Here is a 15,729-nt window from a genome sequence, read left to right as displayed (position 1 = left end):
TTACAACGAAAAAGCATTCGCTGTATGCTGCTGGGTGTTTGATTACGATCAGTGCACAGGATTACGGTGTGGAAACTAAAGCGGTAAACAACATCTGAGATAGCAGTGTTGAAGCCCATGCCCATGAAGCCCATGCCCCAAAGTCGCATGTGTACTCAAGCACCTTTCGCACTTGAAAAGCTTTCAAACACTTGACTGTACTGTAATAAATAGCCAGGTGTGAAAATTGATTATCATTTTCCGTGCCTTTACATTTAAATAGCTCGTCAGACGTGCTAATTAATGCAATCTGGAAAACGTGATTACAGACTTGTTGTTGTATGCACAACTACAAAGTTCAGTTTGACATAAATAGCTAGTGTGTACTGTCAAACATTACATTTTTGCTGCGGTCCTGCTGTTACGTGCACAGTAACAGAATATATAACAACAGTCTCTACAGCAAATTTACTAGAATACAGGTATTTTACGGTAAACAAGCATTCTAAAATCTCTCTGAGAAAAGTTGGCAAAGCGGGGTATATGAAAGTCCTAATTTTAGTAAATCTAACTTGCCCTAATCTTACGCATTCAACTATAAAATTGAGATGCTTTATGTAAGGTTTTAAAATAGTTCGTTTCACGTCAGAGAAATATTTATTCCCAGCAAATGAAAGCTGTTTATAAAAAAGCAACAACCCTTCTAAATACACGTCATTTACGTTACTGTTTACACACCCTAAAATGGTTACACAAATATTTGCGTTTTTCCCTAACCAAAATGTTTTTTCCCTCCCGTTTTCGCAATAGATCGACAGTTCGTGGTCAAAGCTACCGGTGTTAAGTTTTACGTTGATGCGTTTGCTAGCTGTCTATCAGAATGCACATACACTCGCATTGCGTTGATGCGATTATCTAAAGGACCAAGCGTGGCTTTGATGTTGGTACAACGACAGCTTCAGTGCCAAAAACAGACGACCGTGAATTAAATCTAAATCCCGACGCCGAGACCTATGAGCCTTTGCTTTAAAGTGGGCTGCATGATTCTGTACCATGTCCTATATATAAGCACGTCGCGTCGTGGTCGTTTTATGCAATTAGGTTCTTATAAACTGGCGGTATACCTATCCCCGCAGTCACGTGTGTTTGATACTATTCCCAGTACCCCTGAGAGCAGAAACTAACCGAGCTTCATACCTGCGCCTTATACTTTGTTTTTCACCAGCTACCCACAGTAATCGTTCACCCTGCCAACTATATTTACCCCAAACAACCACGAACCCACACCCCAACCCTAGTTATCTTAAATTATCCATATCCCCTTTGCTTCCAAAATAAGTCAATGGGGCGGCAGTCGCAGGAATTACGAAGTCATCTCGATGCTCGATCACTCTACTTAATCGTGTGTCCTAATTGTTTTTTTTCAATTTAACGTTGTTACTGTATAGTCTATATAGTACTGTGGTGTAAGATGGATACCGTATGGACATAATATCCCATGTTTTATTATCGTGTTTTTAACAGCTAACAAAGCCCTTTTAGAGTAGTGAGGATACGGTTATATATTTTTTGTTAATACTATTTGTATTTGTTTACTAATTTTCGTTTTTTTTTGGTAACAGAACACTTTAAACTATTTGGATCTGTTTCTGGAAAATAAACGTTTTTTTTTAATTATGCAGAAATTGGTACAAAAATCGTTTATATGTTATTGTAAATTAGTAAAACTTAAAGAATTTTTGCATACTTGACCTTCTAAAATTGATTTTATCTTTGAATCGGTAATTACGAAAACATCGCTTTTATTATAAACGGAATTTTATCTAAAACTCAATCTTTAACTTCCAATTATACCACCCGTATAGTGAAAATCCGTCATAGATCACTTATAGGAAATTTCTTAGTAATTCTGCGCTATTTCCCAGCCGTATTTGGATTTGATTCGCGCGGGTCGAAAATTCAAAGCTACTTTGGCGCAGCTTTAAAAATTCGCACCTAGCTAATTAACCGCGCTTCAATCGTAGCTTGTCGACCGTGAATGAAGTTTTCAAGACAGCTGTGTTGTTACCACAAACACTTCAAGATTTCGCTAAATTTGCCTTTTTTTTCAGGGATCGAGGCCGGCTCTGTAGAACTGCGTGTGCCACAACTGAAAACCGAAATCCTAAACAACACGAAAGTTATGCTAAAATGCAATATTGACGGCAACCCAAAGTAAAAATTTAAAATATTTTATAAATATATTTATATAATATTTCTCCCTATATTTTATGATTGCAATGTGTTTTGAACAATTAACCACGCTCTTATAGAGCCGCGTCGCTATGGTTATATAATTCTGTTATTAATCTTGGTTTACTACCAAATCGGACAAGAAAAAAAGAAAAAATGTCTCCCTATATTACTCGACATATATATGTACAAAATAACTTTATTTTTTGTTTTTTCACGCTGTTACACGAGTCGGAGTAGTATATAGTCTAAAACTCCACAACATCGTAAAAAAAACGGGAAGAAAAGATTACCCAAACAGAAGTACAAACCAATGGATAAAGCGTTACAAATCATATGTAAAACCCTCATTTTGCCTTATAAGTACAAAACTATAAATGCGTTCTAAACGTCGAATGTTGTTTTCGACCAATACCAAACAACGCGATAAATGTCCATATCTTCAGCAAGAATAAACCGTTAACGTGACTGTTTTCCAACGCCGGCGGTTCAATAAAATGCAGCTTAATACGAGCTAACAGCTTAGCTGTTATTTGGCCAAGGCATGAAAACTGACACCGAACGCGGCTCGGTATTCTCTGAGCTGATTACGTCTGTTTGACTTTGCAATGCGAGAGATAAAGCAAAGTACGTTGGCGCTCAGGATACGATGGTCCCTGGGCCGGAGACCGCATTTTGATTGACGTTTCTGAGCACTGCGATAGCTTTTAGAATTTAAGGACAATTGCTTCTTTGAAATGGACTATCTCCGCGGGACAGTTAGATAGGGCTATAGTTTGTGCAGTTGCATTTTTAATTGCCATTTATTTTAGTTCATATAATGCTGCTGATACAGTGGGTTGGGGTAAAATGGGACACGTTTTAATCTGTTTTCTCGTTCAAACTGGTAAAGGACAAGGATTATTTCAAGAATTATATAACTGTATCCACACGACTCAAAAATAGCGTTGTTAACACGATCAGGAAATAACTAAATCCCATGTTCCCTGCGCGCCTGTCGTGTAGGACCCCACTCATACGAATAGATTACTAGTTTGATTTCAAAGTTAAACGTCTATATATTAAACGAAAACGGTCGTGAAATTTGTTAACTTGTCCAAAAACTGTCTAAACTGCCTAAAACTGCCTAAAAACTGTGTAAAATTGTTTTAAAAGAGATCTTCTGTCATTTTCATGATCTTAAAGTAGCCATTTAATTACTAACTCTAATTCTCACTTCGGTTCGTTTCTAGGCCTGCCAACTACACATGGTCGGTGAACGGGACCGTGCTCGGTAACAAATTAACCGGTGTGGAAATAAGAAACCGTCGACTCATCATTACGTCAGCAGTTCTAAGAGCCAACGACGGCCTATATACTTGTTGTGCTCTGTCACATCCACAAGGAAAAAGATGCACACCAAAAGGACAGGGTTTTCCCTTGCGTGTAATCGGTAAGTCGAAACAATATTTGAACTGAAACAAAAAAAATCTTTTCAAAAATAAGTGTTTAAAACGATTTTGTTTATATAATTTGCCCGGATTTTTGGCGTGTTTTTTTCTCTTGTGTGTATTTTTAACGGATTTAGTGATACCATTTTATTGTTGAATACAGTAAGGTGGGGGAAGATGGGACATCTTTTAACTCTATTTTATCGTCTCATTTAGTAGTAAACAAAGAACTTTCGAAGAATTATAAAACTATATCCTTACGAATTCCATAGACCGTTGGTAATTGTTTAAACACGATCGGGATATTTGAATATTATGTGCTAATAGTGTCCCATCTCCCCCCACCCTACTATATATAAATTCTAGAACCAGAATGTTAGGGTAATGGGCTAACTCTGCCTAAATCCCATGTCCCCTAACGTGCCTCGCCATGGAACCTCACCCATACAGAATAGAAAATCAGAAAATAAATGACCTATTTTGCGATATATTTTATTATTTTTATTTCCATTCACGCGTACATGTTCTGACTAGTTATTTTAACCTAATTAGTTTGTTCCGTTGACACGCAGTTATACCTCGCGCGGGTTTTGAAATTAAATTCCACAGAGGCGAAACGCGTTTCATCGCTCTGCGTTTCTGAGTCACTATTTCGTTTGTGACGTCATAGTGGCTCCTTGTCGCGTCATAATCATGGACTCGCAATGAACTCTATTTACCGACAGTGTTTCCGGACATTTTTACAATTAAACAAATAATGCTTTCGTCGCTATTTCAGTTTTTTTCAAATTAGTGTTTCCAGATTATTTTTTTAAATTTTAATCTGGCAACACTGGGTAAGATGTTTGATGTTGTAGATTAGCAGTCTTAGTAAACAGCTCGGCGACATCAGTTCAATTAAAGGCAGGCGGAGACCTGAGCACTGGCGTAAAGTTACGGGGTTGCAGGGTTGCCTGGCAACCCTTTGATTTTCTCAATACTAATAATGCGTAAGGAATTACGTTCGACCAAACGAAGACGCCATTATTACTGCGAACAAACTTCGTTTACGTTCGTTAAAATATGTCAATACCGATGCGTCATTCACGACACAAATGCATTCAACTGGTATTTAAACTCCTGTTTGCTAAATAATTCACGGTGTGAATCGCTATTGTGACGTCAGTAATCAACGTGTGAATCGCTATTATGTCGTAATCAATTGCCAGGTTCAAACAACCGCTATTATGATGCAATGAATCCACGTGTGAATCCCTACTATTTCGTAATAAATATGCTGCTTGCCTGAGGAAAACATTGCATATAAATATCAAGCAGTGTTGGAAACGATTTAGGCAGTTTATTTCAGCGATATTTCGTTCTGGAAACCTACTATTTCCGACGGACGGGTCTTCGTTTGTAAGATAACCACACACTCGTGCGGGCTTGACGAAAGGCGCATGCGACATAGCTACTGTGACGTCACTCGCCAGGCAATCGGATTCGACCGTTTCTCATTACACGGACTCGCCGAACGCGCGTAATTTTAATTTGTCTCATCCCTACGTAATTCTGAATACGTTTACGTTTGTATGAGCTTTTACAAAGCACATATTTAAAGGGTTGCAAACCGAAAACAAAGGGTTGCAAACCGTTTTTTTTTTCGCGCCTACCGGCGCGAGGACTTCCTTTTTTTCTGGTTTTTGCAACCCTAACGTTTAGTAAAACTTTACGCCTATGGACCTGAGTGTACCTAGCTTGTCATGCCCCTGTTTTATATCCTGGTAGCAATCACCTATGTTCAAACGCCCAACAGTTCCTTAACCTTAATTTGGTATCTTTTTTCCGCACTGGTACGCCTTATCTTACATGAAAATGAAATTAATACTATTTCTGGGCATTTTGTTTATTTTGTTTTATTAACTACCGAAATCAATGTTTTAACTGTTTTGTTTAGTAGTAGGGTGGGGGAAGATGGGACACCTCAGGACTCTTATAGTAGACCGTTGTTAATCGTTTAAAACCCGATCAGGATATTTAGATTTTAAGTGCTAAAGGTGTCCCGTCTTATCCCACCCTACCCATCATACAATATTGAGTCGTATTTTCACATATTTTATCCGCTAAAGTAAAAAAAAAACGTTAAGAAAACGTTAATTTAGTTTTCACAAATATGTCGAAAAACGAATTCTATTTATTCCCTAAATGATGCCACAATATTGTAATTCAATTTCGTCTGCTCAACGGTTAGCATTCTGTGCTCGACACTGCCACGCGGCCTAATCCCGTCTGTGACGACACAATAAACCGGTAGACAAACACATAGTACAGTACTACACGTAAACCCTCCACAATTTTGCCTCGCCCCTTGGAAGCAAATATCAAATTACAAACTGTACCGGGTGCCTCCATTTAACCTTAGAACAGGAAACGTTTGGCTTGTGTTGTTCTGTATTTGTTTATTAATAAAGTAAACAGTTTTTATTGCATTATATTTTGAACGGTTATAATATACGGCGTGTAAAAATGTTTACTGAATTATTTTTACACTGTATATAAATATACGAGTATGTAAATAACACAAGTCCTATAGTAGGACGGAAGACCTCTATAGCACATTATAACCAAATATTTTGATCGTTTTTTTTTTAAACAAAGAACAACGGTCTATCGGAGTCGTTAGGATATAGTTATTTAATTTTTTGAATGTTTTTTGTTTGCTACCAAATGGGGCGAGAAAATATATATGAAAAAGTGCCCTATCTCCCCCCCACCTTAATAGGCTATATGTAAAAATATTTTTTAAGCACTTAAAGCACGGAACAGCCGTTTTTATTGTGATTTCTCTAATTTCCGCATGTTTTTCCAATCACTGAAACCTAACCCAAACACCGTGTTCACTTATCGAGTTAATATGTTGTTTTTATTCGGTCGTGTAACGACGTCCAGTTACCCCTTAAACCGATAAGCACCCAAACATGATGAATTGTACACGGTCCAATAAATTTCTGATCGTTCCGGATTTACATAAATATCTCTCGAACCGTAAAGCGACAAAAAACAGGTTCCGCTCAGATAGTTTTTGAGATTACTTCGTAATGTGACTAAACCCTTCCAGATTTCATTTTCTAGCTTCCGTGTTATGTTTCAACGCCTGCAGAAAAAGTTAAAGAAACTGTTTGAACAGCTGGGAGTTAGGTTCACACTGTTGAGTTGTACTTTCACTACTGACAATTGGTTTCCTTTTGGACAAGATCTTTAGAGATTGTATTGTACAAACCAAATGATAGCGCTTTAGATAACATTCCGTTCAAAAGACTCAAGAAAAGGCTGTGACCACACGCATGATTACATTAGCTTGTGTTGTATTGTTTACATAGCACAACCTAAACGGAACCACCGATAGAACACCTGTGTCTTCTGTCTTGTAAACACAACAGAAAACTTTGCGTCGTTGCCTAAAACTGGCTCAGGTTTTTACAAACGTTAATATAGTAGGGTGGCGGAAGAAGGGACATCTTTTTATTCTATTTCTCGTCCCATTTGGTAGTAAACAAATAACATTCAAAGATTTTTAAACCGTATCCCCACTACTCCCATAGACCGTTGTAAATTGTTTAAAACACGATCAGGATCTTTGGAAATTATTTGCTAAAGGAGTCCTGTCTTTCCCCACCCTACTATATAGTGGATTGGGTAAAATAGTTCATGTTTTTTCATTCTCCTTTATCGTCCAATTTGATTTTAACCAATAATATTCACAGAATTGTATAGTAGGGTGGGGAAAGATGGGACATCTTTTCGTTTAGTTTTCTCTTTCCATTTGGTTGTAAACAAAGAACATTCAATGAATTATAAAACCGTTTCCTCACGACTTCCACAGACCGTTGTTAATTGTTTAAAACACGACCAGGCTATTTGGATATTATGTATTAAAGGTGTCCCATCTTCCCCCACCCTACTATATAAACACTCACGGCATTAAAAAGGCGTTGTTAATTGCTTACGATGTATTATGTGCTAACGGTATCCATCTTACCCCAACTTACTATATAGCCTAATACAAACAAATATCGCTTTAGCTTTTTATATTTGCCTAAAACTTGACTGCTGGTCTGCCACTTATTTTGAATTGGATTACGGTCTAGATTTCTTATCCCATTTATCCACAACAGTAGTACTAGCATAATATTTACGATTTTCAGTTTTAAACTTTGTACCAAGATAAACGCCGCCATATAGAGTTAGATTTACTATTTACTTTGGTTTACATATTTATGCGTTTTTAATTTTGAAATTTTATCAATATATACAGTTTTAGTAAAAAACAAAAATTAAGTATATTTTGGAAAATTGTAGTCTTGGATGCCCAAAGTTTTGTGTTTTACTTGTATTGTTTTATATAAATCTAATTGATAATTACGGACTTAAAAGCAAATTGTTTCCTGCAAACGAATCCAGATGAAAAAATGGGTTTTCATTTTAAAACGCTAAGCATTGGTGAAGTTTTTAGGCCACCCCGTCGGTACAAACTGTCAAAGGTACAATTTCCTACACAATTTGTCTAGGCTGTGTTTCGAGTGCTGCTCTTTCAGCTAACTTGGTGGTTTGTAATTAAGCTCTACCAAACTTAACCTGTGAGTTAAGTTTCTCTTGCCGGCGGTCCCCAGCGGAGTCGACACCAAAATCGTCCAAGCACGCGAAACCACGCCGGCCAGTAGGTCGCACAGGCCGTTTTAACTCCCATAGAGTAGAAATAGGATATTGCTTCGGCGTGGGATCCTAGCTGGGCCGCCTGGCGGTAATCTATACAGTTTCCCGTGTGGGAAAGCGATCAATCGACAGTATTCACACCCCGCCATCTGCTGAAGTGGCCATCACTCAAAACAGACGTTTTGTCTGCTGTCGAAACAGATTTCGGTTCGGCGCTTGGGTGAGGGATTTAAATTTGTAGCAGATTGTGTGTTTAGCTGGACCAGTTTATCTAGAGCAAGAAAATGATGTATTTTTAACCCAGGGCAAAAAAATTATTCAGTTTCCCAAACAAAGTCATATTTTATAATTGCAATTCGCATTTACACCCAATTTTTTTCATGGTTTCTTGACCAGCAGACGTTTCCTTCATTTACCTGTTAACAACCACACAACCGGTCGTGCTTTTAAGTATTTTCTGCTGTTCTTGTGTGATTTCAAATTCAGCAAAGCGTGACGGTGCAACCATTATTCAGTAAGTGCTGGTTCCGGCTAATGTACGCTCAATAAGGGCCGTTCATACGACGAATGGTCAATCACTCACAAGCATTGTACTTCATGCAGTCAGCACCCATGTACAAAACAATTGCTCGGCAATGAAGCGTCACGGCCACTTTGTCCTTTCAATCTCCGATTTTTGTGGTTTAAAAATGTTTCTGCATGAAGCGGTAAACTGTTCACTGCCCTAGCCGCCAAAAATCGTTATCTCGGTACCGTATCTGTAACGTGTGTTGCTACTGTCAGTTATAACTACACAAAAGAATGTATTTCGGCAGTTTAATTTCATTACAGCAAAGGCCCTTTTCGCTCAACCCAAAATTGGCACATCATTTCGAGACTAATTTGGGGCGAAACTGTCTTAAACTAAAGTCTAAACTTTAGCGTAAAAGCTCAAGTTACCCACAACGTATTTTCTCGAACCACTGCCATTATTGTACTGTACGCAATTAGCAATCTCAGATTGCGTTAGCACGTTTAGGACGCATACGCCCCATTACCCCTTTCACTACTATGGTAAAAATGTTTCGATTTCAAAGGACTTTGTAGCATTGAGGTTCATGGTTCATTTCGCTCACTTCGAAAAACCAAACGACTACCCAGTTTACAGTTACCTATCACCGTGTATTTGGATACCCATAGAAAACGAAAGTGGCAGCGCGCATGATAGATTAGATGCCCATTCATCTCACTATTTATATTTTACAATAACCTCCACAGTAGTATGCATCTTGCATGCACAGCAAAACAATTTTGACGTCATTTTCGTTTCAAATGTCAAAACCAAACATAAAACACCCTACAAAATTATCTTCTTATGACGTAAAAAACGGACAATCATCCGAACGTTGCAATTTCGGGTAATGTTACCGCGTCTAGACGACTGGACCACCGTAAAACGAGCAGTTTCGTTATAAGTAGGGTAAACATCCTATTCATATCGTCTTTATTTGTCTTTTTGGTGTTTGTTCTGTGTGTCTGGCATTACTGTTTACACAGAAATGTCTTTTTCTTAAGTCTGGCATCACTGTTTACACAGATATAAAGCTACCATTTCTCTGTAAACACATAAATAAACGTATTTATTTTTCTCAAATACGTTAAAAATCTTTTGTATACGATTAAACCTGCCTTGGAAATAATGTATAAGGAATAGCAACACTTTATGTACAAAAGCATGACTTAGTGACATTTATGGTAGGGCCTAATCGTCTTTATAATAACTATATAAGCCTAACATGCGGCAAAAGTACAGCTATACTGTACCACCGATTTCGGATATCGAAGCCTAACCATAATTATTGTACACTATTCGCAGAAATTCACAAAACCGAGCATTTCTCGATCAAATATTTCGCTTGTTTTTGCCTCCATCGTCTTAGCGGTCAAGACGTGCCAATTATAACGGTTAGCAATTTGTAGGCACACTCGAACGACACTTATGTCCAGAGTGCTTCTCCGGCGAAGTCGAAAAATTGTACTGAGATTAGATTTACTGGAAACCAGTAACGTGTAGGATAAAGTGTATATGGACCTACTGCACGTTTTTACGCGTTCCCTGCTGCACGTTTTTACGAGAATGGTACAATTTTGAAATATCTGTCTGTCTGTATGGATACATAATCGCAAATTAAACTTAGCTATAGTTTATACAACTTGGCAATCGCATTCTGTTAAAGCAATTAAAAGATTTAGTTTTATATATAGTAGGGTGGGGGACGATGGGACACCTTTAACACATAATTTCCAAATAGCCTGATCGTGTTTTAAAGAATTAACAACGGTCTGTGGAAGTCGTAAGGATACGGTTTCATAATTCTTTGGATGTTCTTTGTTTACTGCCAAATGGAAAGAGAAAACAAAATGAAAAGGTGTCCCATCTTCCCCCATCCTACTATGTGTAATTGGATCGTGTAAAAATGTGGGGGAAGACGGGACATTTTTGGCGCATAATATCTAAATATCCTGATCGGGTTTTAAACAATTAACAACGGTCTATGGGAGTCGTGAGGATACGGTTTTATAATTCTTGAAATGTTTTTTTTGTTTACTGTCAAATGGGACGGAATAATATAATGAAATCCTCACAACTCTAAAATGGAGTTGGTAATTGTTAAAAACACGACTATAAAATATAAAATATATTGTACTTTATCTTAACCCACATAACTATATATCACATCCATTATTTAAAAAACAAACATTTTTTCCCACAGATCGCCGTATACCAGTTCTAATCAAGGGACCTGAAAGCCAGACCGTAAAAAAGAACTCGGATGTGACGTTTTCCTGCAACTGGGAGGCTGACCCCTCACCCGTGATCACGTGGTATTATGATGACGTACGCAGTTCACGACCCCTCGCCAACCGAACGAGGTACGTCACACTTAACCTTTGTGTGCGTATCCGTGTATTTTAACGCCATTTGTTAGAAATATCTTGAACATCTGGTTTGTGGTTTTACATTTACTTTTCCTATATATGCTGAATCTTCGTTTATACTAATATAGTACTGTGGGTGGGGTAAGATGAGATATTGTTATAGCAACTAAAACCCATATTTCCTGATCGTATTTTCAACAGTTTAAAACGCTATTTTATAGTCGTGAGGATACGGCTAATACTTCTATAAATAATCTTTATTACTCCAAATTGCATATTTTGCATTAGTCGTCGCCTTATATTTCGTCGTATACGAACAAAGTGAGTTTTACAAACAGTTTAGAAACCACGTTGTTTCCAACTCGCAATTACTGGTCCCGCAAAACCAGAAACTTGTTGCACCAACAAAACTACTCTGGCAACTTCACCCTTGTTGCTAAGAATTCCTGTGGTTGGGCCCGGAAAAAACGCGTCAGCCGTCAGCAGTTGTTGTTTTGCTTACACCTGAACGACCCTTGTATTGACGCACACGTCTTACCATCAAAGGGTACAGTAGGGTTGGGGAAGACGGGACACCTTTAGCACATAGTATCTGAATATATCTTGACCGTGTTTTAAACAATTAACAACGGTCTACGGGAATCGTGAGGATATATGCGGTTTTACTTTGAATGTTCTTTGTTTTTTTGTCAAATGGGACGAGAATATAGAATGAAATAACGTTCCATCTTCATCTATAGTTTTTAATATATAATTATAACAATTTCCGGCAATGATTGAAAGCTCATGAATTTTCAAAGCGCGTAGTTTTTACACCCTGACAGTTTACTGTATGTCACTCAACACTTAGCAATTTCCGTAAACCACTTTTATCCGAGCCACATTGGATATTTTTTATGCCTTTTCCAACACTTTCTTTGGAGCTCCAGTGTACCATGTTATATTTATACGCCATTAAACGTATATTCTTTAAGCTATAAATTACAGTAGCCCCCTTAAAATTCCTTCATTTACGTATAGTAGCAGACCTGGCGGTCGTTCTGTGCTGGGTGGTATTCATTATTTCTTGTCTCAGTTCCAAACATTACGTCACCGGGATGACGTTTATAGTTTAAAATGTTATCATGTTAGTAGTAGCTTGTTGTGGGGTAATGCAAACTCCGGCCTAAATCTCATTTTCCATGGCATGCCTCGCCGTATGACCTCGCCCACATAGAATAGCAATACTTTGTACCGTATACGTTGTTTACAATAAGAAACACATCCAGTTTAAACAGAACCACCAACCTAGGTATTAATGGTACATACACACACATTAAAAAAGCACCCAACAAAATCGTGTCCGGGTAACCCAAAAACCTTGACCTGGTCTCGCCCCGGAAGGGTAGTGTACGGTTGGTCTGTAATGTTTGTATTGCCTTACAAAGTGCTTCTGCATTCCAATGTCCCATGAAACGTAGCTAGCTATTGTTTTGTTATCAAGTCCAAAGACCTTAACCAAACAGAGCAAATACTGCTTGAAAATGTCCTCTGTTGCCAGCAGTGCGTACATAATTACCAACGATTTGCTATGTAACACAAGCCATTTTACCGGCAGTTAAAATTAGATACGTTTTAAGTTTTAATATTGACTGTATTCTAGAAGTGTTGATATTTTACACATATTTGTGCAAATACAAGACACATTTTGCCCTTTAATTACTCACTTACAGAAACTATGAATTTGTTTTATAAAAGTTACACTGGAAATAAAACCAATCTAAAAGTATTTTTGAAGACTTCAATCTGCAAATCACTGAGTGAATGTGCATTTTGCAGCACACGCAGTTAATAATAATTTAGTCGTTTAAGTGTAACCCTACCCGGTAATAACCCCTAATCTGGTTAACATTCCATTTTTGGGCTGATTCGATGCTTTGCTTGACATAACTTGGATAAAGCAGCCGTCCACACCTTCTTAATATGTGGCATTCGTAATCTATGTTTTGTCTACACTATGCCAGTTATGAATGTAAACAACATTTTAGAAATGCGTCATATGGCATATGTGCCAGTTTTGGCACGTTTGGTAAATTATATGGTTATAGTCCCAGACTGAATAGGTAATTAGCAATTAACATGTGCCAATTTTTACACTTCTGGTAACTATGTAGCAAGCAAAATGACATTAGTTTATTTGTTTTTAATTATAGAAAGTATAGAAAACTGAGAAAATTGCCCCAGACTAAATAGGTACTTCGTAATTATAAATGCCCATAAAAAGTCAACTGGCGTGCAAATACAGCCTTAGTCATAACATTTTTCAGCGTGTAAAACTACCAAACTTGTTGTTAGCATTTTATCCTGTTTTTTTTAATGGTAAATTGCGAATCCCACAGCAAAAACTAAATGTACAGTATTCGTTAAATCCAAAAAATTCATATTCCAGTCTAGTTCAGTCTATCATTTTTCTTTTACTCGGTTCCAGACCTTTGAAGGTAATTCACCATTACCATTGACTGTCAAACAATTTATTATGACACTATTATACGGCCCTTTGGGTTTATTGTGACATCACAGACATATTATTGTCACGTCATGGCATTGCGAAAGGGCTGAAAGGAAGACTCCCCAACAAGAAATAACAAACTTTACGCTCGAAATATTGCTATATTAAGATTTTTTGATTTGCTGGCTTCACCAATGGGCCTTCAAATGCTTGAATAATAATATATTACCCAACGACCGATTTACAGTCGTTTTTTTAACCGAATTTCCCAGAATATAACTGGAAAAAGTGTTTAAAAAAATCTGCCCGATAAAAGGCCTGGCGAGAAGCTATATCTAGAACTCCTTATTCATGATTTTAAACATTCGTTTTGCTACGAAACTCCTGCCTTCCAAATAGAGATTTTAACTGCTTTAATCTGTACAAAATAATCGACGCGTCAATGGCTTCTATATCGTATGTAATGTACAAGTTATAAAACAATCGCCATTATGACGCAACAGCAAATAATGGGCTGACTCTTGGGACAACGGAGCTTCCTAAAATTAATAGCATATTCGAAAAATTTACTTTATTCAATAAATCAAACACTTCCAAAAATAAAAACTTCTCCTTTGTTTACACCATGCAGAATCAGATACACTTAAATATATGTATTGAAAATACATTGTTTTTTTTTAGGTATATATGTATTGAAAATACATTGTTTTTTTAGGTCACAATCATCTGAATGTAGAAAGCGCTGCATCTTCTCGAACGGTACCATGCTGCTACGAAATGTACGCGAAAAGCAGGTCGGGACATATTACTGCAAAGCTGGGAATTCCGACGATTCTGTTGCGTCTGCAACCTTAAAATTAGCAGGTAAATTTTCATTTATCTCAAAACAAACCTATACACATGTATCGTAGGCCGTAGGCGTAGGGTATTATACGGAAAGATGCATGCCGTCAGAACATAATATCCCATTTTTCCATAATCCTGTTTTTTACCGATTAACAACACTATTATGGAGTCTATAGCGTGCGGTTGTATATAGTAGGGCGGGGGAAGATGGGACACCTTTTATTCTATTTTTCCGTCCTATTTTATGGTAAACAAAAAACATTCAAAGAATTATAAACCGAATTCTCACAACTTCCATATACCGTTGTTAATTGTTTAAAACACAATCAGGATGTTTGGATAATACGTGCTAAAGGTGTTCCATCTTACCCCACCCTACTATATATATGTTTGCAATTATTCCCTGTTTACTACCAAATAGGACGATAAAAAAGAATGTAAATATAAACCATCTTACCCCACCCTACTATATAGCCTCCTTTGTACCTTAATATCAGTTTCACATAATTATGTCGCAAATTCGAACAATTCCTAACCCAAACGCATATCCAACAGTCCTATTCAGCAGCCTGCTTAATACAGTAATGATAGATCTATTTTGATTGACAGCTAACAGTTCAAAGAAAATAATTCTCAAAACCTTAACCCCCAAAACTACTACTGTATAGGCTAGTCTCAAAATTACAAACCTGTTATTGTAGATTAGGGTCCATCTATACAATAGTAATGTAATTCTATAAACCACATAGGCTTACCTATGATTATTCTGCTTTTAAAACATATTAACGTTATCCTTTGTGTGTAATTCTATTACCCCACAATGTATAATTTACACCATGGGTGGTTTTTAACATTTTTTAGTCGCGTTTTTGTTGAAGCCCATAAGAGCCATGGCTATTTTTCTAAATGACTTTGTTTTGTACATATTAAACCACATTTGAGATCCAGTATTGCATATATAGTTCTGTTGGGTGAGATGGATACCGTTAGCACATATTATCCCATATTTTCTTTTTGTGTCCTAATTAAAAAGCTGTTTGTTACCAAAGGGGACAACAGAAGAGGATCAAACCATGGATCATTTTACCCCAACCTGCTATAATTCTAAATTAATTGTTTTATTAAATGGTGTACCATGCTTAC

At 37.2% G+C, this 15,729-nt stretch overlaps 1 protein-coding gene and 1 long non-coding RNA gene across 2 annotated transcripts in view; one reads left to right on the top strand and one right to left on the bottom strand.

Annotated features, from left to right (window-relative positions):
• The window catches only part of LOC100187091 (inactive tyrosine-protein kinase 7-like), a 28,878-nt gene that overhangs the window by 3,538 nt on the left and 9,611 nt on the right, over window positions 1-15,729 (top strand). Inside the window, exons 4-7 of the mRNA XM_018814159.2 lie at window positions 2,091-2,193; window positions 3,444-3,643; window positions 11,087-11,246; window positions 14,456-14,604. Coding sequence (XP_018669704.1) covers window positions 2,091-2,193; window positions 3,444-3,643; window positions 11,087-11,246; window positions 14,456-14,604 — 612 coding nt within the window. The remainder of the gene's footprint in view (window positions 1-2,090; window positions 2,194-3,443; window positions 3,644-11,086; window positions 11,247-14,455; window positions 14,605-15,729) is intronic.
• On the bottom strand, window positions 4,455-5,788 carry LOC113474680. Its single transcript, XR_003396367.1, has 2 exons — window positions 5,364-5,788; window positions 4,455-4,556 (listed from the first exon to the last, which is right to left on the bottom strand). It is a non-coding gene; the product is annotated as an uncharacterized LOC113474680 (long non-coding RNA).

Source organism: Ciona intestinalis, chromosome 11 (genome assembly GCF_000224145.3).
Source record: "Ciona intestinalis chromosome 11, KH, whole genome shotgun sequence".
NCBI lineage: Eukaryota > Metazoa > Chordata > Ascidiacea > Phlebobranchia > Cionidae > Ciona > Ciona intestinalis.
The sequence above is the reverse complement of the archived record's forward strand: the minus strand, read 5'-3'. Positions and strand labels throughout refer to the sequence as shown.